General features: G+C 46.5%; 1 protein-coding gene across 4 annotated transcripts in view; it reads left to right on the top strand.

Moving 5' to 3' along the window:
- TSPAN5 (tetraspanin 5) overlaps positions 1-25,235 on the top strand; it is a 124,189-nt gene that overhangs the window by 90,618 nt on the left and 8,336 nt on the right. For all 4 annotated transcript variants that reach the window (XM_053254085.1, XM_053254084.1, XM_053254087.1 and 1 more), the window contains 5 exons: positions 14,357-14,503; positions 16,169-16,339; positions 21,080-21,205; positions 22,334-22,381; positions 22,487-22,603. In XM_053254085.1, the coding sequence (XP_053110060.1) occupies positions 14,357-14,503; positions 16,169-16,339; positions 21,080-21,205; positions 22,334-22,381; positions 22,487-22,603 (609 nt within the window). The remainder of the gene's footprint in view (positions 1-14,356; positions 14,504-16,168; positions 16,340-21,079; positions 21,206-22,333; positions 22,382-22,486; positions 22,604-25,235) is intronic.

The following is a 25,235-nucleotide window of genomic DNA, read 5'->3' as shown; positions in this document are numbered from 1 at the left end:
GCTGCTGGCAAACCATGGTTTGTCAGATGGTGTTCTCCACGAGCCGTGTGGAGAGCCTAAAAGGGCTCTGCGGGGAGAGCGGGCTTAGCCTACTCTCCCTGCGGACGAGCAGGGAGCTCGCCCTCGGTGGCCAGATTGGCCGCCCACACAACTACCGGCTCCATCACAAAATAGGGGTGGCGGGCATACTAGGAGGTCATTCACACAATCAAAAACTGTGTTCAACCTGCGTTTGGGAGCTGTGTGTGCTCTCAGTTTTCAGTTGTGTGGAAGCAAGGTTAGAGGAAAAGGTACTCAGGTTTTCCTCCCTACCTTGCTTCTACACAACCAAAAATTGGGAGCAAACAGAGCTCCCAAACTCAGGTTGAACACAGTGAGGCAATTCCCATGACCAGTGGGAACCCCAGAAATGGGGTTTGCAGGAAGAGTGGGCTTAGCCGAACGGGTCACCCACACAACTGCTGGCTCCCTTATGGAGCCGGCGGGGGCTGGGGGGATCGGGGGCCGTGTGCTCCCCGGAAGTTCCAGCATGTCTTACACAAGTGCATGCTGGAGAGATGGGCATGCTGGAGAGGGCATGCTGGAGAGACCCCCGAGGGCATGCTGGAGAGACCCCCGAGCCAGGAGGTTGCTTTTTAGCCTCCCAGTCGGGGGTTTCCTCATGAGTTGCCGCGGTGTGAAGCCATGCTGCAGCAACACACGATCGTAGAGCCCGGGTTAGCAGAGCGCTCGCTCCGCTAACCTGGGCTTAGGGAAGGGTTATTTAAACGAGTGACCGCTTGAGAGCAACCGGGCTCGCCTGCGAGCCCGGTGGTTCTCACGGTCACCAGAAAGCGGGCTAGGCTGCCGTGTGTGTGTGTATGACTTCTAGATGTTGCAGAGAGAAAATCTAGCTTAGATTTTTCTCTAACATTTTGATTTTTCTGTCTGCTGATGCTTTTTATGGGAGTACATGCAGTACTGCAACCTCCCACTTCCAGTTAGTTCAGTCTGGGAACAATTTCAGTGTGATGAGCTGTCTAGACAGAGTAGTTGGTTTATCAGCAGCCTTTATTTTTTGGTTCCAAACAGATAGTAAAGACTGCTTGTATGGATTTGGTTGACCAGTCACTCTGAATTTCTAGAGGTCCTCTGCCCATCCAGTGGCATCCTTACAGTAAACCCTTGGGGTAGAATTTGCTTAGTGTTCAGATGTAAGATACAAAATTTGATAGGAGTGAAAAAAAGTTGGTAGAAGTGAAAAATTGAGGAATGCTAGAATTGATAGTAATTTCAAGCTGGCCTGAAATAACTCTTTTTTTAAAAAAGTATTCTGCTGCTTTTAAGTACATTATAGCACATGAAATGCATGCAGTATGAATAACAAATAGTTCTAATGGGACTTACTTTCCACTTCTCTCAACATTGGAAGTGCATTAAGGGTTTAGAATGAAATCCCTTTGATTGTTTTTTTATTTACCTTTCTTGGAAATTGGACTTGTTTGTCCACTGTTTTTTCAGTGCAGTTTTGAAAGTGCTTATGTGCTTGACTGCCATCTGTTTACAAGATGGAATTATAATGAAAAGACCCCTGTCAGGATACTGTAGGAGCCAATTCTAAGATTTGTGAATTTTGTTTTGGATTATCAACACACAAGTTATAAAGAGGTATTGCTTATACTTTGAGTGACCTCCATCTTAAACCAAGATGGTGGATGGGGGAAAGGTGTCCCTGTCAGGGTCCCCTAGAACACCCTCTCATTTGCTGTAAAGCTGGTGTGTATCTGACAGTAAACACCAAAATTATTATGGAAGCATGGATGGATGGACAGACATGGTGATCTCCTAAGCCACTTTCCATTTGGTAAAGATAAAGTGCGTCGTTGAATTGGTGTCAACTTCTGGCAACCACAGAGCCCTGTGGTTGTCTTTGGTAGAATACAGGAGGGGTTTACCATTGCCTTCTCCCGCACAGTGAGGCGGTTCCCATGATCAGTGGGAGCTGCCTGAGGAGGGTTAGTGGAGAGAGCAGGCTTACACGAGCAGGCAGTCTGCTCCGGGCGGCCGAAATTACGGGGCCGGCGGGCGCTGGGAGGATCAGGGGCCGTGCGGCCCATGGAAGCTCCAGCATGCCCTGCTGCTTTTAAGCCTCCCAGTTGGGGGGGGTGCCGTGGCGGTCTACTCGTGAGTTGCCGCACCACGGCAACACAAGATTTAAAAAACCAGGTTTGCGGAACGCTTACTCTGCAAACCTGGTTTTAGGGCAGGGCTACTTAAGCGGGTTACCCGCTGAAGAACCACCGGGCTCGCAGCCAAGCCTGGTGGTTCTCACAATGGGAGAAAATCAGGCTAGCTTCCCGATTTCCTTTCAGTATCTTCCTGTATTGCCTTTCAGTATCTTCCTATATTGGTCCTGCCCAATATAGGTGTTTCGCATTGTCTGGGAAATATACCAGTGGGGATTCGAACCAGCAACCTCTTGCTTGCTAGTCAAGTCATTTCCCCACTGCACAGTTAGCTAACAACTGATATCCCATAGTTGATGAATAACAAAAACTCCATCTCTGCTGTGAAAAAGAACTAGAATCTATCTTGTTGGGTCAGCTGGGTATCCTAGATTTTTCTAATTTTGCTGGTGAACCATGAGATAATTAAAAGCTTGATCCTACTTCAAGTCTGATCTGTGGATACTTAAATCCATAATTCTGCATCTTATGAGGAATGGAGTGGCATTTTCAATGAAACTTTTGGTGTGGAAAAAATGCATATATGAGTCTTCCCAGTTAATAATTTTATTTTCACGTGGCTTTCCAAAAAAGCTCTCTAAACTTAGCACTGAAATAAGGCTAAAGCATCTTGCTATTTTAGTCTTCTGTCCTTCCTTTGTTAGGAGTGTACATGTAGGTTTCTTTTGTTTTTGGTTGCACTTTAAAGATACCTTTTGATCTATGTCCCAAACTAAATTGCAAATGTTCTGGCAGAAATACAGTTTAAAATGGCTCACTGTATGGGCTGGACCAGTCTCTGAAGTAAATACAGTTAATTTTAATAGATGGAGAGTGGGGCATTTACTTTCTTCCTGGAAGTTCCAAATGAGAATTTTGAGCATTAAGTTATATGCTCTAAAAGCCATGGAAAGTCAGATGCCAAAGAGCAGAAACAGCCTATTAGGCCTTTTTTTGCTGTCCTTGGTTCAGTCAAAGGCCATCCTGCTCTGTTTAGCTTGTTGACTTATCTTGAAGAAGAAATTCAAGCAAAGCAAAAGTGTTTGAGTGGGTAAGTCACATATGTAGTCTTGTGACTTGTCTTGCAGCCGTTTGGGAGCCATAGAACTTGCTCGTCAGGCAGTGAAAAGCTGGCTTGACAGCTAGTCAGCTAGGCCTGGAGAGAAACGGGAAAAATTAACATCTTAAATTGTGAACCTGAAAAGGGAACTGTGAGAAACATGGAGGCGGTGAACCCAGAAGGCGTAGTGAAGCAGGCAAGCCTCTTTCTCCCATGATGATGTTGCCTTTTTTGATGTTAGCCTTTTCTTAGAACTTTAGGAAGCAATTTGTTTGTAGCCCATTGGATGAAAATGGTCAGTAATGGAATATTTCCAGCAAATGTTTAGTATTTGCTAAAGAAATCTGTACCTACAGGTTGCTTAAAAATTTGCCTAAACAAACTCTGCTTCTCCATATTATTGATTATTAATCGCTTTCCCCACGATCAGCCAAAATTGGGCTAGGAGAGCCTAGCCCGATTTTGGCTGATCGTGGGAGCCACCGGGCTTGCAGGCGAGCCTGGTTGCCTCCCGGCAGTTAACCCACCTAAGTACCCCTCCCCTTAAACCGGGTTTGCAGAGCCCGGTATTTTGATTGTGAGTGCCCGCGGCGTGGCTCCACGCTGTGACTACTCATAAGTAGACCCCCGGAGGGGAGGTGAAAAGCTGCCTCCTGGCTGCAGGGGTCTCTCCAGCATGCTCTGCGTGCTCGCGCAGGGCATGCTGGAGCTTCTGGGGGGCGATTGGCCACCGCTCCCCCCAGCACCTGCCAGCTCCGTTACGGAGCCAACAGTCGTGTGGGCGGCTGATTTGGCCGCCCAGAGCAGACCATCCGCTTGTGCTTGTAAGCCCGCTCTCCCCACTCACCCTTAGAAACCAGGTCTCACTGATCGTGAGACCCGGACTCACTGTGTTCTACCTGGGTTTGGGAGTTGTGCGCTCCCAATTTTTGGTTGTGTTGAAGCAAGGTTAGAGGAAAACCTGGGTAGAAGTGATTGTGTGGAAGCAAGGTAGGAGGAAAAGTTATTCAGGTTTTCCTCCTACCTTACTTCCACACAACTCAAAATTGAGAGCACACACAGCTCCCAAACTTGGGTAGAACAGTTTTTGAGGCAGCTCTCGCGATCAGTGAGATCCACCTCGAGAGGGTTAGTTAGGAGAGTGGGCTTAACCCGCTCTCCCCGCACATGAGCAGGCTGCAGCCTTGGGCGACCGGATCGGCTGCCCACACGACTGCCGGTTCTGTCACAGAGCCGGCAGGGGCTGCATGGATTGGGGGCCGTGCAGCCCCTGGAAGTTCCAGCATTCTCTGTGTGAGTGCGCAGAGCATGCTGGAGAGACCCCCGGGCTGGGAGGCTGCTTTTTAGTCTCCCAGTTGGGGATCTCCTCATGAGTTGCCACGGCACGGAGCCACGCCACAGCAACACACAATAATGGAGCCCAGGTTAGCAGAGCGCCCGCTCCACTAACCTGGGCTTAGGGGAGGGCTTTGCAAGCGGGTTACCTGCTTTGCGGCAATCGGGCTCACTGGCGAGCCCAGTGCTTCTCACGGTCCACTAAAATCGGGCTAGGCTCCCCTAGGCCAATTTTAGCAGACCATGAGAATAGCCTCTTTGATTGTGTGAATGACTTCGTTCTATTCCGAACAGTGATGTTAAATAAATTGCATTGTATTTCCCCCCTTAACTTATGCTTTCAAAACAATTTCTTTAAAAATCTCTTTTACGAGATGTGTAATTCCTCAGGTTATTAAATAAAATTTTCTATTTCCCCCCTTTCTTTTCATGTTCTCTTCCATCTTTCTTCATGTTAGAAACTCACTGGATGGTAGGGATGTACACAAAACCAGTTTGGCGCTCCCTTTCTGGAGTGCCGAACTTGTTTGGTCCGCCTGCGTCCAAACTGGTTCAAAGTGCAGGGGGTGGGTTTGCTTTAAGGGACCCCACCCCTCTGCTTTCCCCCCACTGGCCCTCATCCATTATGCACCCATCGCTGCACCCGTCGCTTGGCAGTTGGAAACAAAGCTTGGAATAAACTTAGATAGAAAAAGGAAATTACTCTTGAAAGAAGCTCTTGCTTTCTCCACCACCAACCTAGAAGGGAGTCCTGATGATAAGCAGCTTTACCCAGGATCTGGTGTAAATGGCATCATCTGCCAGACAAAAACATAGATAAGATGCCAGACCATGTGATGGCTTTGGAGGACAAAGGGCATCTCAGAGATAATTGGGTTGACTTAAAGTTCTTGTTAATGCTCTTGAGTTGTAGTAGCTCTCATCATCCTATGATTTCAAGTCACACTTACAAATGGTGCTGACTTAGTGGTGGTTTACAGCAATAGGGATGTGCACAAACCAAGATTTGTGCACAGGTTCAGCCCTGCTTGCAGGGTGGGGGCATAGTAAGTGGGACCTTTAAAAAGGTGTAGAGCAGTTCCTAACCTGCTCTCCACCACCCCATGTAGCTTCCTGTTGGAGTGGTGCTCGCCCCCAAGAACTTATGCGCGGCGGCAGCAAACATGGGTTCTTGGGAGCATTGTCACAGCAGGAAGCTGCATGGGGTGGCGGAGAGCTGGTAAGGATTGCTCTACTCCTTTTTAAAGGTCCCGCTCACCGCCTCCCCTGCCCCACCTGGTAGCACTGAACCAGTGCACAAACCTCGGTTCGCGCACATCCATATATAGCAATGTATTCAATAAAAAAGGACGCATGGAAAGCGAATCTGCTTGCAGAGACTCTGTTTGCATGCCTTGTTGCTGAGCATATTTATCCCAGCCTTCCTTCTATTTATACAGTAGCCCTGTTCACATGTTCTATTCAATGCTTGTACAATCTCTGTAAGGTGTGTGCATGTACAGTCATGCACATTCTGGCTGAAAGCCTGACTAATGTGTGTATCCACCACTTTTATACTCACAACAACCCTATGGGGCGATTCTCATGACCAACAAAAATCGGGCTAGGAGAGCCTAGCCCAATTTTTGTTGGTCGTAAGAACCACCGGGCTTGCAGCTGAGCCCGGTGGTTCTTGAGCAGGTAACCTGCTCGAGAACCCCTGCAAAAAAGCAGGTTTGTGGAGTGAGCGCTCCAGCAAACCTGCTTTTTAGGCTCGTGAGTAGCCACGGCGCGGCTTCGTGCCGCTCTGCATCTACTCACAAGTAGACCCCGGGCCAGGAGGCGAAAAGCCGGCTCCAGGGGTCTCCCCAGTATGCCCTGCGCGCTCGCGCAGGGCATACTGGGGCTTGCGGGGGCCGCGTGGCCCCCGTGCCCCCCGCCAGCTCTGTCACAGAGCTGGTCATTGTGTGGGCGGCCGATCTGGCCACCCAGGGCTCCCTGCCCGCTCAGCGCCCTAAACCAGGTCTCACTGATCGTGAGACCCGGTCCTATGTGTTTAGGTTGAGATGCAATCTTTTGTCTGAGGCTACTTGAAAAACTCTGTAGCTGAGTAAGGATTTGATCGAATGATATTCTGCAGCTGGGCTACACAATTATGGCCCTCAAGCTGTTGTTGGACTATAATCCCCATCATCTCCTTTGGCCACCAATAGGGATTTTGGGAGTTGTAATCCAACAGCACTTTGAGGGCCAGCGTTGTGCAGCCCTGCCCTACAGCAGCTAAGCCTACATATGTGTAACTGAAATGACTGCCTATTTTAACCCACCCCTATTTCTGTTGCCTTCCTCTGTGGTCTCCCTCTTGTAGTTATCTAGAGTTGTAAGCTCCTTGGGGCAGGGACCTGCTCTTTCATTCTTTGTAAAGCTAGCCGTGATGGCGCTATCTTAATAATAAATAATAGTCTCCCAGGTCCAAGTTCAACACACTATTCATCACTACACCACATTGTTTTGAAATGGTAGATATATTGTATTCTCACATCGGCAAAGATCCCGAGTCATAGCTCCTAGGTGCAGAGTGGAAGGGCACTGAAAGAACGAGGGCCTTAAACTGCTGGTGACCTGTCACATGGCCCCCGTACAAGCCGTGTCGGTTGAGTGCTGTGAAAGATTGCATTGTGGCTCTCAACCTGCCCATTAAAAACCAGCGTGTCATAGTACTTGGATTTTCTTTTCAGGCTCTGCATATATTTATTAGTCAGGGTTCACTGGTCATAGAGATACGTGGGAAAATCCACCTTCTATTCAGCGAGAAGAAAACCACAATTTTAAAAAGGATTTTTGCTTTTTGTTTCAAGCTGCTCCTGAAATTTCTCTCAACTGCAGTAAAATTTGGTGTGTGTGGTGGAGGGAAGAATTGTTCTCACAGAAGGGGGCACAAGGAAAGGAATGAAGTAACTGCATGTATTCCATACCTTTTCCTTTCATACTGTGCTCCTTTTCACTATGATTGATGTTTCTGTGGTAGTTGGTGTTCAGTGAAACTTCTCATGAAAGGGATTTCTGAATTCAGCTGCACAAATGTATTTCCTTCCTGACGGAAAGGGGCTCCCCTAGCTAGTCCTATTTCAAGACTGTGTGGAGTCGTGGACAGTGTGTTGGACCAGGGAGTCCTAAATTCTATTTCCTACTTAGCTGTTACTTTGGAGAGTCTCTGAGGCCTTACACACGATCAGGGTGTAGAGCCAGGAAGGGTTTAGCGGGGAGAGTGTGTCATGCCCACTCTCCCCATTCACGAGCGGCTAGCCCACCCTGGGCAGCTGGATCAGCCACCCACACGGTAACCAGCTCCGTCACAGAGCCGGTTGGGGTGGCGGGGATCGGGGGCTGCCTGGCCCCCGGAAGTCCTGTAATGCCCCACGTGAGTGCACGGGCCATTCTGGGGAGAGACCCCCAAGGCCAGGAAGCTTGTTGGAGCCTCCCAGTTGGGGGTCTCCTTGTGAGTTGCCGTGGTGCAGAGCCGCACCACAGCGACTTGCAATGACAAAAATCAGGGTTAGCGGAGGACTTGGTCCGCTGACCTCTAAGGGAAGGGCAACTCTGATGGGCTAGCCGTCGTTGAACCACCGGGCTCGCCCATGAGCCCGGTGCTTCTCATGATAGAGGAAAACCGGGCTAGGGTTTCCTTAGACGATTTTCCTCCATGCAAATAGTCTCTGTCTCTCTCTCTCTAAGCTTACTTCAGAAATTTGATAAATGTAATTACCAGCTCTGTAGTGGTGTGCACAAACCGGTCTGGAGGCCATGTCAGAGGCCTCCGAACCGGTTCGGAACCTGGCCGGTCCGGCGGTCTGGCACTGGGGTGTGTGTGTCTAGCTTTAAGGGTGGGGGGTAGTACTTACCCCTCCCGCCGCTCTTCCCCCTCCATCGCGACGGGCGCATGCGTGCTGGTATTTTAAACAACTTCCAGGCAACGACAGGGGCAGGGGTGGCAGGGAGGAATGCTGCCGCCCCCAAAACTTCGCTTTTACCTGCAGCACCGGAGGGGGAAGAGCGGCGGAAGGGGTAAGTACTACCCCCCCGCCCTTAAAGCTAGACACACACACCCCAGTGCCGGACCGCGCCTACGTGGTTCCGTGCACACTACTACCGATCTGCCCCTTGACATAAACTTAAGAACCAGTGTAGTATAGTCAGATTAGAAGCATATAGAATGTCAGATTAGAAGCATGGAGACCCAGGTTTAAATCCCCACTCAGCCACTAGGTGATCTTTGGTACCATCTCTCAGCCTAACCTACCTCACAGGATTGTTGTGAGGATAAAATGAAGGGTGCAGAACTGTGTATACCATTGTGAACCTCTTTGAGAAAGGACAAGATATAAATGTAAGTGGTGTGTGTGTGTGTGTGTGTGTGTGTGTGTGTGTGTGTGACAGAGAGTGTGTATCTCTCTGTGTGTGTGCATGTGTGTGTGTACGTGTGTGCGCGCACACAATCACTTTGTGTGTGCATCATCTCACTACTCCCAGTAAATATCCATCATGCCCACCAAACCATGCAATTCCTTTAAACTTTAATGACAGCTTTAAAGTGTGTGTGTGTGTGTGACTGTTCATCTGAGTGGCCGCTCTGCGCTCCCTCCTTTGGATGTGCTCCCCATGTAGTAAAGGGATATGCTAGGGGACATCTGCAGAAGACGTCATGAGGGACATTTTCTTAATAGGACCATTTTCTAACCATGTGGGGCCAGCAAAGTATCATCCAAACTGACCTTGTGAGTCCTATTGTGCAATGTCCCCCCCCCGTTTTATCGCACGGTCTCCCTCCTCACCTTTTCATTTTCCTAAATTATGTACCAAGATGAATACAAATATCTTAACCCTAACTTTCGTAAAAATGTAGAAAAGGAGGCACAACTGAGAACCATATTGGTCTTTTTAGTGGTTCTAGATTTGGGCCCTTGATGGTGCTTCCCACTAGCTCTTAATACCTTTTAATCTTAAAACTGATAGTAGTCTAATATTAATGTGGTGAAAAGTGACTGGAATACCTACATAGGCTATAAAATGATACCATCTATATATTTAAATATTTTAGCTGGCATGCATGCCCAGGATTTGGCAGCGGAACTCCCGCAAGAGTTCCTGGCATTGGGTGAGAGTTCAGGGCAAAATAAAAAATAAAAAAGGCGGAGAATGGTGGTGGCGGGCTGCAAAACAGCCTGAGGAGGTGGCCTCGGCTGGGGGATGGCCGGCGAGACAAAAAAGTGGTGGGGAAGCAGTGGAGAGACTGGAAAGGGGGTGAGTGGGAAAGAGAGAGCGGGGCAGGAGGGAGGTAGGGGAGGGAAAGTGGGGCAGGAGGGAGGGGGGAACAGCCGGCCCCAAATAGCGCACAGATGCTCTGTGCGGATAGGCTAGTTTTTTATTATTATTCCTGTCCCAATATTGCAGGCCTCAGAATTGTGAATTAAAAATGGCATACTAAAATAATCCTCATCTAGGTGTGAAAACTCTGTAAATCCACGACCTTTAGCAGAAAGCTTCCAAAGTTGGTCACGCAGAGGTAGACTGCTTATCATAGAATCATTGGAAGGAACCTTAGAGGTCTTTTAGTCCAGCTTCTGCCTCAGTGCAGGGAACTGTTACAGCATCCATGACAGATGCCTGTCCAGTCTCTGTTTGAAAACCTTCAGCTAAGGAGAACTCAGCACATAGGAAGTTGCCTTTATACAAGTGGACCTTGCTATATAAGCAGTACCAGTATTTGTGGTTCTCCATATCTAATTGACACCTGACCTCATTTTCTCGGATACAAAAGGGTTAAAACCCACATATCTGTGGATCCTAGGTGGCCGGAAATTACCTTGGAGGTAATTTCTGGCCACCATTTTATCATGAGGAGCCAGTCTGTGGCTCATTTGTAATTTTTCACGGAAAAATGGGGAATTTGGTACTTGGCGAGGTGGCATTTCTGGCCAGCTGGACACCCACAGAGCATGATAAGGGACTTTATTTAGCGCCCCCCCCCTATGTTTCATGTTTTCTCCACATTTTGGGGGTAATTTTCCAGCCTCCAGGAACCTACTCCCAATCCCATTGACTTTAATGTCCTGTTATCGGGAGTTCCCCTGCGGAACAGAACCCCCACTGATAACGGCGTTCATCTGTACTGAATCAGACTATTGGTCCATTTAGCTCAGTGTTCTCTACACTGACTGGCAGTGGCTCTCCAAGGTTTCAGGCAGGAGTCTCTTCGAGCCCTACCTGGAGATGCCAGGGAATGAACCTGGAACCTTCTGCATGCAATGTTCTTCCGCTGAATTATGGCCTCATCCCCTAAGGGGAATATCTTACAGTGTTCACATGTAGTCTCCCATCTGAATGTAACCCAAGGCAGATCCTGCTTAGCAAAGACTTATCAATTACTTGACCCTCCCTGGAGCTGAAGTGTTAGCTTTGGGTGTATATGCAATTGAATTCCATTAAATTGTAACTGATGGAAAAAGAGGAAAATGTTCCTTCTTCAAACCCCCAAATCTGGCTATTTTCCCACTATCTTTTCTTAACTTATAGTGTATATTTTTTGTTTGTCTTTAGTGTGGGTGTGGGCTCTCTTTCATAGGATTCAGATATGTCCACATTGAAGCTGCTTGAAAAAGAGGCCCAAATGGATGCAAAAGACTTTCGATCAATTTATTTCGCTTTCCTTCCATTTTGTAGGGTCCCTTTCCTTCATCTCCTGTTGCAAATTTTGACTGAGTTGACTTGGGGGATGTGTGTGTAAATCAAAGGGCTCCCCTGGGGTTCTGTCCTAGTGCGGTATTTTATGAGGGGGGAGGAATCCTCCAGCAGCTGAGCTGGAGGTCAGCCAGGGAAGGCATCTTCTTCTCCCTTCCTGAGGGGAAAACAGCAGAACCCTGGGCCTGAGCCAGCGTGAAATGAGGGCGGAGGAAGACCATCCAATACGTACTTCTCTAGAGCTTTTCCCTTCCAACTTGCCAAACAAATTATACAAAAAACCTTGTAGTTCTGTATGCAGTGCAAAGCAGATAGAAATTGCATTTCTTGTTATATTGGCACAGAGAGAACTGTAATATTTGATTATGTACAGCTCTATCAAAACAGAATGGTAGTGCTGGAAGGCGTGTCTATAGCAGCTAAGATGGCCCAAGCCGAAAATCCCATAAAAATTCACATATTTGGCAGGCAGGCAGGCCCAACAGCAGGATTATTCTTTAAATATAGTTTTATTGTTGCTCTCTAAATAGGAGAAACAGCCATGACAAACTGACAGCCCCCCATTCCCAGCACCTCTCTTGTTCTCACCCATCAAATGGAAGAAGAGGGCTTCCAGGCTACTTCTTGGAGCTGTGAATTCCAGAATTAAATGGGAACAAACATTGTGCGGAGTCCTTTCCTTCCGTTATAGGTTCCTTCCACAATGTTAGGGTTAAGAAGCTGGGCTCTCAGGGCAGGGAACAGTCTTAGTAGTAGGGCAACTTGGGTCCCAGCACCTCCTTGCTTTCAGGCATTCAGCATGGAGTTCTTTTTGTAGTCGTGGCAACATGCCAGAAATACACACTGGCCTGGTTTCGAAATAGGCCCTCAAAAAAAGAAAGAAAAAAGTACGCTAGCCATATGAAGTACAGTGGTCCCTCTACTTACGAAATTAATCCGTTCCGAATGCACATTTGTAAGTCGAAAAGTTCGTAAGTCGAAAAGCGGTTTCCCATAGGAATGCATTGGGAACGGATTAGTGCGTTCCGGAGCCTAGAAAAAAGACCCAGACCCCCAGTAAGGCTTGCAAACTGCACAGGAACATTTCTTTTCAAGAATAAACAGGCAGTAAACAGGCAGGCAAGTCAAGGAAACCCCATCTAAAAATTTGTAAGTCGAGGAAACCCCATCTAAAAATTTGTAAGTCGAAAAAACCGCATCTAAAACCGGATCTAAAACTGCCGTTTGTAACTCGAAAAATACTTATGTCGAGTAGTTCATAAGTCGAGGGACCACTGTAAGCATAATCTTCACTGGTAGGGTTAATAAGCTGTCTTCACACAAGCGACTCCACATGTTCAGAGATTGTATGGTGGGGAAGTGGGGTCATGTCTGCTGGTGTCAGCGTGCTCCACGAGGCCGGACTCCAGTGTTCTCTCTATTCCCCCACCCCCATCTGTGTGTGGAATGAGTTTTGTTCTGACTGGCAGTATCAAGGCTGTGTGTGCACATATGCATTCAGAATGGGGCCTTCCCAAATCAACCTGACGGGGTTCTAAAATTAACTGAGCGGACATCAGAAAATGTGTGAGCGCACACACATGCACATGCCTTAGAGGGGACAGTGCCTGCCTCCTAGATGCCCCTGCATTTACCAGGAATGCAAAAGGTGCTTTATGCTTGCAGGGCTCCTCTATGCATTTGGAAGCATTGCACGATCAGGATTCCCAATCCTGTGGAGATGCTGTATGTGCACAGAGCCTTTTTTACACTCTTGGTAGATCTGAGGGTGTTAGGGGTGGGGGACAGGCCCATTGGGGTACACTGACACCAGGGGATGGGACCAGCAGGCGCACAGCCCTGCTCCCCACTCCAATGCCTGGAGGTGTTTAGTGCAAAGAGGACTTTTAGGATTGTATCCCCTACACCATCTGTCTGGATGTGCTCAGTATTACAGGCAAACTGTAATAGTGTGTATAAGTGATGGATGGCGACCTTCTATCCTGAGTAGGGGAATTACCTGATGAGTGTGAGAGAAAAACCTGCTTTCTTGATTGATCTATGAGGGCCAATGTTAATTGCTGGGGCTACAATCTAAAAGCACTTCATTTTTCTGGATGCTCTTGTGATTCTGGTGTGTGGGTATAATATGAGAGAAATGCATATACACTGTGCATAATCAGTCTTTGGAATTCTCTGCCGTGCTGTAGATAATGGCCATCAACTTGGATGAATTTAAAAGGCGCTTAGACAAATTTTTCGAGAAAAAAATTCTGTCAGTGGCTACTGGTCATGGCTATAGGCTACCTCCGGAGGCAGAAGGCCTCTGAATACCAGTTGCAGGGGAGCAACAGCAGGAGAGAGGGCATGCCCTCACTTTTTGCCTGTGGGCTTCTCAGAGGCAACTGGTGGGCTACTGTTGGAAACAGGATACTGGACTAGATTGGGCCTGATCCAGCAAGACTGTTCCTATGTTCTTAAATTATTTCTCCTAACAGTGTATAGTAGCTCTTGTTCAATTGTGAGCAATCTTACACTTAAATAGCTTTAAAAATGTAGTTCTTTTGAGGTTTGGGTAATGTACAAATTTATTTAAATATAACTAATTAATAGATTAGATTATTGATAAAGGGATGTAAGTTAATCAGGCAGCAGTCTAATTTTTGAGTATGTAAAACTTACCAATACTGATCCTATCCATTCTCCTTCCTCACCCATTCACACTTTTCTAAAAAAGCTGGACACACCAGCTTTGCACAGATATACTGAGATCTGTTTTTGAGTTATGCGCCATGCAACTTCCTAAAAAGGATGTGGCTGTATACTCTTGTGTGGTGCTGTTCCAGGGCAGACAAAGAACTGACAGGAAACATCACTTTTGCATAAAGCCTTATTTACTTTCGCCAGGACATCCATGCAGAAGATCAGGTTGTCTGTTTTTGTTCTTTGTGTTTAAAAGGAAATGCAAAGCTACAGTGCTGGCACATAGTTAGGCGGATGCATCTGTCTGATCTGTGGGTATTCTTTCTCTCTCCCCCTCCCTCCATTTCCCAACCTGCAGGGAGTGCTATCCAACATCTCCTCCATTACTGACTTGGGAGGCTTTGATCCAGTTTGGCTCTTCCTTGTGGTAGGAGGAGTTATGTTCATTTTGGGGTTTGCAGGCTGCATTGGAGCTCTGCGCGAGAACACATTTCTTCTCAAGTTCGTAAGTAACTTTGAGCAATCGCTGTAGCCATCTCCTGATTTAAGGAATTCCAGAACAAAATGGCTGTTTGAGCTATGCTGATGTCCATTTGGCCTGATGCAAATACATTAGGGGACTGCCTTTTTTTCTCTGCCTTAAACTTTAAAAAATATCCTATTTTTCTGTTAAAGTTAAAGTCCTCTATAAGAACATTTTAGCCGGGGTGTAACTATAATAGGGAAAGGGAAGACAGTTGTCTGGGGGCCCACTGCCTTGGGCCCCTCCCCCAGAGGCAAGTCACATGACTGACTTCCCCAGCCGCGCGCCCGCTCAGGCTTCCTTCAGTTGTATTCATCCTCCGAAATTGATCTGAGTGTTAAGACCTGGAGCTACCAGAACAGCATGTCTTTCTCTAGTACCATTAAATGACTTGCATCATCCACAATTTACAAAACCTTTAAAAAAATAATTTAGGATGATGTTCTATTGTGGCACATAGGAGATAGATAGATAGATAGATAGATAGATACTTTTTGTTACCACTATTCAGCCTCATTTAAGATTTCTTTACTTCATGAGCTGAGCTTCGGGGGTGGGGTGCATTTTAAAATCTTGTCTCTGGGCCCGCTGCAGCCTTGCTACGCCCCTCCATTTTAGCTTGATGGATTTTCTTTTGAGGATTCATCTTTGTATGACATCAGTGCTTTTTGCTTTCCTATGTACTGTATGTTACCAACAACAGAGGTTAACCCATAGCCCTATTCACATGATATGTTCAACACATATACAATGTGAGTACACTAACAGGGCAATCCCCACTCTCTCTGCAGCTCCAAGGTGGGGAGATAGCCGGAGGTTTGTTTGCCCCACTCACCAGAGGGCAGTGCTTGCTTGCTTGTCATGGTGAGGGGGGAGGGAGCAAACATGTAGAATCCTGGTTATAACCATGAGCTAGGAAGTTGCTTGCTCTCTTCTTTCTTCTCTTACAAATCTTGAGGATCTTAGGAGGCTAAAGTACACTTGACATTAAATGTGTAGTTTGGTCCTTGCATGCTTCCTTCCTTTTTGTTAGATATCAGCTGCTGGGTATGGGAGTAATCTGGATCCTTATCCTCCCTGGGCCTCCCATGGCCATGATTTCCCCCAGGGGGCATGCTTCTGTTGTTGCCAATAAAACATTGCCTCCTTGTAGGGAGGGATAATGGCTTTTGGGGGTAGGGTGGGGGGCTGAGATTGCAGTGGGAGAGGAAAAAAGCATTATAGCCTCCTTCCACCACTACCATGGTCTTGATCCAGCTAGGGGCCTTGGTGGCTGGTGTATAACAGGAAACCAAGCAAACAGAAACCAGACAAGGCATCCAATATTGCATATAGTTTGGCCTCTAGGAAATCTGAGTCTTCTGCCAGTGCCCCATCTCTGGAGTTTCTATGAATTATGGAGAGCGCACATGCGTGCTTGCGTACACACCCTTCCTCCTACCTGGGTATGAAGATTCTTTCCAGGTAATAATACCACCACCCCCAGCTCTCGCACTGAGTACAATGCAGTACATAGCTACCCTTGTTCTTCGTTGTAAGTACTCATTTGGCAGTACATTGGGGTCTTAGGCTTCAGCTCTAAGACATGGAAGCAAGAGAATCAAAATTTCAAAAGCAAGTGTACTAAATTATGCCTCTTCTTCACAGTTCTCAGTATTCCTGGGGATCATCTTCTTCCTGGAGCTCACGGCTGGTGTTTTGGCATTTGTTTTCAAAGACTGGATCAAAGACCAGCTGTACTTCTTTATCAACAACAACATCCGAGCCTACAGAGATGACATTGATTTGCAAAACCTCATAGACTTTACACAAGAATATGTAAGTAGAGCTCATGCTTGCTTGAAAGGAAAGTATCCACCTTAAAATGTATCCACCTCCCTCCACCTCCTGTCTTTTATTCTTTGCCTGTTGTTTCTGGGAAGTTACTCACAAACATGATCTCAAGCATATTTACTCAGAAGCAGAAAACTTCCTCCCTGTTAGGGATGTTAACAAACACAGCTTTAGTAATTGAGGAACTGTTTTGCTTGCCGCATTATTCCTGGTCATATTTATTTCAAGCAGATTAATGTCCCCTTTTTCATGATGGGACAAAGATCTGATACATTTGTGGCCACAGAAGGTTTTGTCCAGAAAGCGTTTTGAGAATAGTGATTGACATGCAGACTAATGAAGTGCTTGCACAGCTGTATTGTGCAAGAACATTGGGCTAGCTAGTTCCACTACATCGGGGACATGCGCTCCAGGCTAGTGTTGGCTATCCAGCTGTTGTCGAACTCCAACTCCCAGCACAGCTTTGTGATGTTGCACGGCTATGTGATTTTCATGCAGGTGCACAACTCTGTTGCACAAGTGCTTCGTTCCTTTGGATGTCAGCCAGCAAGGATTTTGCTGGAGCGGCCAAAAAAAAAAAAGCAAGCCAAAATGAAACTCTAACTTGCAGTGCAAACATCCCAGTTAAGGAAGGTGAAGAAAAATTCAGCCTCCCTAGTGGGTACAAGCTACATCCTGTGTGGGAGATACGTGACTGGACCTCCCATTTATTTTCATGACTTAAAAGTAGTCCCCCTAGGGGGAGGGGAAGCCTAGGCCTTTATTTTTTATTATTATTTCTTGTTTACACAGTCAGACAGGTGTTATTGACTGGTTTGTTTTATCCAGACATCGAGTCCTTCCCTAGGACCTGGGATGGCTGAATTTTATCATCAATACTGTTGGTTATTATAGATATCGTCGCAAAATATAGGCTATTCCCAGTAAAGCTGCTTTTTGTAATTGGCTGGTGGTGATTTCTGTGGCCCCTGTGGCGTTGAGGTGCTCTTCAAGTTGTTTTGGAATTGCACCTAGGGTGCCAATTACCACTGGGATTATTTTGGTCTTTTTCTGCCACAGCCTTTCAATTTCAATTTGTAGATCTTTGTATTTGGTGATTTTTTTCTATTTCTTTTTCTTCTATTCTGCTATCCCCTGGTATTGCTATGTCGATTATTTTGACTTGTTTTTCTTTCTTCTCGACTACAGTTATATCTGGTGTATTGTGTGGCAGATGTTTGTCTGTTTGTAGTCGGAAGTCCCATAATATTTTTACATCTTCATTTTCTTCAACTTTTTCAATTTTATGGTCCCACCAATTTTTGGCTACAGGTAGCTTGTATTTTTTGCAGATGTTCCAGTGTACCATCCCTGCTACCTTGTCATGCCTTTGTTTGTAGTCAATCTGTGTGATCTTCTTACAACAGCTGATCAGGTGGTCCACTGTTTCATCTGCTTCTTTACAAAGGCGGCACTTGCTGTTTGTGGTGGATTTTTCGACTTTTGTTCTTCGTGCCTGTTCTTGTGCAGCCAGTATTAAACCCTCAGTTTCTTTCTTCAAGTTGCCATTCTTAAGCCATTGCCAGGTCTTGGTGATGTCTGATTTTCCACTTATATTGTGCAAATATTGACCATGCAGGGGCTTATTTCTCCATCTTTCTGCTCGGTTCTTGACTTGTTCTTTCTTGTAGGCCTGCTTTGTTTCATTGGTGTTGAATAGTTTTGCGTTATTGACCATTTGAAGTGCATCTTCTTCACTGTCCTTGATATATTCTTCAAGGCCTCTTTTCTCCTCCTCTACTGTTTGATGGACTTGCAGCATTCCTCTTCCACCTGAGCTGCGAGGGAGGTAGAGCCTCTCTACATCACTGCGGGGGTGCAGAGCATGATTGATGGTCATGATTTTCCTGGTCTTACGATCTAGCGTCTCTAGCTCTGCCTGGGTCCAGTCTATTATTCCTGCAGTGTATCTGATAACAGGTATAGCCCAGGTGTTTATGCCGTGTATGGTGTTCCCGCCATTGAGTTTGGACTTGAGGATTTTTCTAACTCTCCTGATGTATTCACTTCCAATTTTTCTTTTAACTTCAGTGTGTACGATGTTATCAGCCTGGATGATGATGATGATGATGATGATGATGATGATGATGATGATGATTCGATTTCTATACCGCCCTTCCAAAAATGGCTCAGGGCGGTTTACACAGAGAAATAACAAATAAATAAGATAAGATGGCTCCCTGTCCCCAAAGGGCTCACAGTCTAAAAAGAAACATAAGATAGACACCATCAACAGTCACTGGAGGGATGCTGTGCTGGGGGTGGATAGGGCCAGTGCCTTGAATTAGCTTTGGAGAGGGGTTGGGAAACATAACAGCTGTGAAAGCTATTCTCACGCGCAACCAAAACCGGGCTAAGGAAGCCCAGCCCGGTTTTGCCTGCACGTGTGTACCACTGGGATCAGGGCCGATCATGGTGGCAAACCTGCCTCCGCAGGCACCCTGCAAGCTCTCTCCTAACCCCGTTTTTCTGATCATCTGCCAGCCATGGCTGACAGACTGTAAGGATCCCAGCCACCTCTGGGGAGGGGAGGAGGGATCCCCAGAAGTCACTATGTGGTGCACTATGCACCCGCGTGGTGCATTATGGGCACTCGGGGAGGGGGGTGATGCGGGGCGACAGATCCCGGCACCCCGACCCTCCAAGCTACCAGCAGCAGCCGGTGATCATTTGGGCTCTGCCCACCTAAGAGGTGGGAGCCCATGATTGTCTGTGGGGAGGTAAGCTTTTTAAGGCTTCCTCTCCGCTAACCCTCTTGCACTGCTCGTGGAAGAGAAACATAAGTAGAAACTTATAGAAGGGATCAACTTTGGGCCTGAGATAGGTTAGGGGAAAGGGTTAGACTCTGCAGCTGCTTTTTGAGAAGGAAGAAACATAGAGAGTTCCATTCACAAAGTGTCCATGTAACATAAAGCTGCCCTATCCTGAGTCAAACCATTGATCCATCTGACTCCTTATAGTCTCTTCTGATTGGCAGTGGCTCTTCAGGGTTTCAGACAGAGACGGGTCTTTGCCAGCCCTACCTGGAGATGCCAGGGACTGAACCTGGGACCTTCTGCATGCAAAGCAGATGCTCTACAACTGAGCTACGGTCCCTCCCCATGAAGGGGATGTCATTCAGCACTTGCTCCTGGAGTTGCACAGATGTAATTCTGCATCTACATGTCCTCTGGATCTCTCTAAGGTAACTCGGGCCTAAGCCGTTCAGGGCTTTAAAGGTAATAACCAGCACTTTGTATTTTGCCTGGAAACATATCGGCAGCCAGTGCAATTGTTTCAAAACAGGCATAATATGGTCACTCCAGGTTACCCCAGAGACCAATCTGGCTGCCACATTCTGAACTCTTTCCCCCGAACTGCCTATGCCAGGTTTGTGAGTTCTGTAATTTTTGTATGTGTTTGGTGATGCTGTTCCACAATGTGCTGCTCTTGGTTATTCTTCCATCCTGCTCTTCCTTTGGGAAACTGGTTGCAGCTTACGTGAGGGTTTCAGTCAGTTTTTCGTCTAAGCTCTGACCTAGCAGAGACCAGAATAGGATTGAATAAGACAACTTTCGCACCATCCTATGAGTTCTCTCTTCTTCTCCTTGCTCCACTCCACACACCCCAAAGTTTAACCCCTTCCATTAGCATTGCTGAATCTGCCTTTGGAGGAGTGCCACCACTGAAAAGGCCACATCCCAGATTGGCAACATATCTACCAGGGGTAGACAACTTTGGCACTTGAGCAGCTGTTGAACTTCAACTCCCACCAGCTCCAGCCACAATAAATTGTGACTGGGAATGATGGGAGTTGTAGTTCAACAGCAGATGGAGTGCCAAGGTAGCCCCGTTCAGGAGTTAAATCAGCCAGCGCGGTGTTTGCTCTCTGGCTGTGCTGCAAATGCAGCACTAGCTGAATTTACTCCCGAATGGGGCCACGTGGCCCCGTTCGGGTGCTAAACCACGCCCCCCACATCTGACGTCAGATGCAGGGTGTGTGTTGGGCCACAACCCGAGTTCTTTGAAACCTGTCGCCCAATGGTAGCTCCACCCCTGGTTGTTTATCTCCAGAAATGGATGTTGCTGGCATATCAACCGAAGTTGATAGAAAATCCTCCTAGCCACTGCCTTGACCTGAGAAACCATGGAGAGAAACCAGAAGTACTCCAAGACTACATACGTGCTCTTTCCAGGGGAGTGTAACCCCTTCCAGAACAGGCAGATCTAAGCTTGTTAAACAACTTGCTCTCCTTTTGGTGACTTTCTAAGCATAGCTAGTTGATCTGCATGTGGTATCTTGCCATGTCAATTGGTGGATTTCCTCCATGTGAGCACAAACTCCAGAAGACAGATTGCTCTGGTGTGGGGGAAATCTCTTATTCTGTATGAAGCATTGTTGCACATGCAGTTCAGCGTTTTCTGTGCATTGGTTTTGGGGTTGTTTGAGGACCCAACCATATATCTGTGAGAACATGAGTCCAGTCCCATTTGTGTCTATTCCCAGCCCTGGCAATCTTTTAAAATGCTGTTGTCTGAAAGGGCATCTTACAACTCTACCTGAATTTTTGGCCCATGGTCCAAGAACTATAATGGTCCTTTTCAAATGTCAGTTAAAAACCGCCAACAAAACAGCAGGAAGCTCGGTTGATATTTATGCTTCTCACTGCATCCCATGGTGGTGATTTTTGTTGTTTTTGCTTCCAGTGGCAGTGCTGCGGGGCCTTTAGTGCTGATGACTGGAACCTCAACATCTACTTCAACTGCACGGACTCCAACGCCAGTCGAGAGCGCTGTGGTGTGCCCTTCTCCTGCTGCACTAAAGACCCTGCTGTAAGTCAAAGCTGCTGGAGTGCTGCGAGGTTCCAAGATCCCCTTGCAAAAGGCTGTTGCAAACCAAAGGAGCTCTGCTTGTGTATCTCCACTGTATCCCTTTCTCACTCCTTGATCAAAGCGATAGCAAAAGGCTAGCTTTTCGTGGCTGGGATCCCATGCCTGCCAGGTCACCTTTCATCTTTTCCAGGACTTTGACCTCTCCTGTGCAACAGCTGTGTTCCAGCCAGGTTTTTGCATGCATGCATAACAGACCGTAGTAGTCAAACTGGCTGTCTAGCTCTGCTTAGACGAGTGTCACACAGCAGGGAAAGAGATGATTCCCGATGCTAATTAGCGACTCCATTCCACAAAAGAGTGTCTTGCATGTCATGATTAAGCCCTAGTCAGATGCAGCTACTCAACGGGAAACACATTTGTACAGAGATTAAGCCTCTAAGCTGCAAAAAGCAGAGATGGGATCTACCTTTGAAATATGAAAGGGTTGCTGTAGGTCTTAAGGTGCACTTGAGGCCTCAGGATCTGGTTTGGGAGCATATGATGCTGCCACCTTGCTGAAGCTAAGCAGCTTTGAGTCTGATCTGTGTCTGGAAGGGTGACCACCTGGGAACTCCCTGTACACCACCTTGAATTCCGCTATGGGAGAAAGGCAGGATTTAAAAACAATAAATGGTTCTCACTGAGGCAGTAAATGTGTGTCTGGACTGTACCACCTCAGACTGCAAATAGGGGCTCACTCATCTGTCTGAATGCTCCTCAATACAAAAACAGTTCCATGCCCATAGAAAGCTAGCATGTCAACTGAGACACATTTTAGCTTAACTTTATCCCTAGCAGCTAGTTTTCTATGTGCAAGAAATTTTTCTTTTTTTGTATGGCAGAGCATTCAGTCATCTGTGCCACCACCTGAAGTCTATAATGGTACAGCCCAGACACAAGTTTACCACTTCAGTCATGATTAAGCCCCTGCTCCTGTTCCACTTTTAGTTATTTATTAGGATTAGGACACTTTGAGCAGAAAGCACATAGATGGGGAGAAAAAATGAAAATGAGATCCACTCCAACTCATGGAAATGTGGCTGATGATGAGATAAATTCACTGGTGCATTTGTCTCTGTTTTGTTCTAGGAAGATGTCATTAATACTCAGTGTGGCTATGATGCCAGGCAAAAACCAGTAAGTGGTGTTTTCTCTTTATTAAACATCTGTGAGGGGTGGAACAAAAAGTGAAAGAGGTGTGTGATCTCTCTTTTTGTTTTCATTCCCTCCATCTCTTGACAGGAAGTTGACCAACAGATTGTCATCTACACAAAAGGTTGTGTCCCCCAGTTTGAGAAATGGCTTCAGGACAACCTCACTATAGTAGCTGGCATATTCATTGGAATTGCATTACTGCAGGTAAACCACCCTAACCGCTTAAGAGGTTTATCCCTGCCTGTTCTGAATTGGCTCAGGGTTTGAGGCCACAGTGGTGGCAGAGCATCTGCTTTGCATGCCAAAGGTTCCAGTTTCAATCCCTGGCACCTCAAGGTAGGGCTAGAAGAGGACCCATGTCTGTGACCTGGGAAGTTGCTGTCAATCAATGTAGACAGTACAGTAGGACCTCATTAATCGTGGGCCCGGCACTCATGGTTTCACATATCTGCGGTTGGATAATTGGCACACGACCTTGGTATATGCAAGGAAAACCCAGCAAAAAAAAAAAAAGGTAAAATCCGTGGACCAGAGACAGCAAGAATGACTGTGGAGGTTAATTCCAGCCACCATTTTGTGTTCTGGAGAGGCGGGATCATTTTATGGATCATTTTGACAAAGAAAAGGTCTGAAAAAATCACGATTTCTCCTCTGCAAAAAACCAGGTTTCAGCACTTTTGGAGGGCATTGCTGGAATGCGGGGGACCCACGGAGCATGGTAGGGTACTTTCTTGCTATTTTTAGGGTCGTTTTCAGCCATTTTTGAAGCATCCAGGAACCTAACCCCCGGATTTCCATTGCCCCAATGCCTTGGTATTCACAGTTTCAATATCCACAGCACTAACTGAGAATGGAACCCCCATGAATACTGAGGTCCTCCTGTACTGAGCTAGATGGACCAGTGGTCTGACTCAGTGTAAGACAGCTGCCTAGGCAACCGATTGGTCCTAATCAACTTCATTGGATGACCATGAGTTCTGATATTTAGGAGAGGAATACATTTCTCTCTATATTATGCATAACTTTTTGAAATCTCATCAATCCTCACCCCCTGCAACTTAACCATATTTTTCTAAGCTTAAAAAGCCCCAAGGCTTTCCTTGTAAAGAAACAACTCTATTGGTCTCCTTGCCCTTTTTGTACCTTTTCTGGGTCTACGATACTCTTTTAGAGAGAGGGCAAGCAGAACTGACACAGTATTTCAAGTGCCCCCACCCCCAGCAAGTCTCATTCCTAATAATCCCTAGATCACTTAGTTGATGTTTCATTATGCTGCCACCACAGTGCCAAGATTCTCCTGCTTGTTTGTCCCTGCCACCTGAGATCCCATTGGTGTTTGTGAAGTTAGGATGTTTCGCTCCAGTGTACATCACTTCACTGATTGTGAACTTTGTCATGCAAAATCTGTGGGAACTAATACTTGCGAGCCAATACTTGCTTCTGCATCTCACAAGCATGTTCGGGCTACCTATCTGGAGAACCATTGTTTGAATGATTCTAATCTTTGTAGGTGTAGACACATCACGGCATCTAAATATCCTTTCCAGGGCCTTCATTATAACCCTACCAGGTGCTAGTCTGTGGCGTATTTCTCGACTGCTGGATCCTTTACTGTTGATGGCCAATCCTAAAAGCTATCCACCAGTTCAGTGTCTTAATTGTCAATTCTGAGACAGATTGCTGTACCTGTTGTCATTAGTTTAGTCTTCCTTACATTTAGTCGTAGTCCCATTTTTTCATTGTGCTCCTTGACTTTCATTACTAGAGCTTGCAGATTGTCCGCATTCTCAGCTATCAGAGTTGTGTCATCAGCATAGCCCAGGTTATCGATGTTTCTTCCTCCAACTTTAAAACCACGCTCATCTTCTTCCAATCCAGTTTCTCCGAATATATGTTCAGCATATAAGTTGAATAAATAAGGAGATATAATACTGCCTTGTCTTACTCCTTTGCCGATCTGGAACCAGTCTGTTTCACCAAGTTCCACCTGGACTGTTGCTTTCTGTCCATGAGAACAATGAGATTTTCTGGGACGCCCATTTTCCTAAGGATATTCCACAGCTTGACATGGTTGACACAATTGAAGGCTTTTCTATAGTCAATAAAGCACATATTGATTTCTTTCTGGTATTCTTTTGCTTTCTCAATTATCCAGTGTGCGTCAGCAATGATGTCTCTTGTTCCCTGGCCTTTTCTGAAACAAGCTTGAACATCCAGCATTCCCCTCTGCACGTAGGGCTCTAATCTGCATTGGATGATTCTGAGCATTATTTTGCTAGCATGTGAAATTAAGGATATTGTGCAATGGTTTGCACAATCTGCTAAGTCTCCTTTCTTTGGTATGGGTATGAAGACTGACCTCTTCCAATCTGTTGGCCACTGTGCCGTTCTCCAGATTTGCTGGCATAGTTTGGCTAGAACCCTGGGAGAATTTGAATCAACCCCTTATTTAGCAGAGAACCTCAATTTGATGAGAACAGAGTTCACAAAAGAGATTTGGAGACAACTGATTAAGGGCTAAAACAAGTAAAGCTTTATTTGAAAAAGTTACAAAATTAGATAGAAAGTCTACACCCTGTATATAGCGACCTCATGGTGGAAGGAAGAAGGAGCAGAGAGAATTCTAGAAGAAGGGAGTGTCCTATCAGCCCACCAGTGAGGACAGACTTAGAGCACAGACTGAAGAACAAGGAGGCAGTGCTACATTTTCTGCCTCTATTCTTAATGTCCCTAGTGGCCAACAGGAATTGTTGGTGCTGAGAGTTGATGCCTATAGACATCTCACAATGCTTCCAGTGAAACTAATTGGCAGGAGTATGTGGACAAAAGGAAGTAT

The sequence above is a fragment of the Hemicordylus capensis genome, chromosome 5 (assembly GCF_027244095.1).
Source record: "Hemicordylus capensis ecotype Gifberg chromosome 5, rHemCap1.1.pri, whole genome shotgun sequence".
Classification (NCBI taxonomy): Eukaryota; Metazoa; Chordata; class Lepidosauria; order Squamata; family Cordylidae; genus Hemicordylus; species Hemicordylus capensis.
Note: the sequence above shows the minus strand (reverse complement) of the source record. Positions and strands in the feature narration are given on the sequence as shown.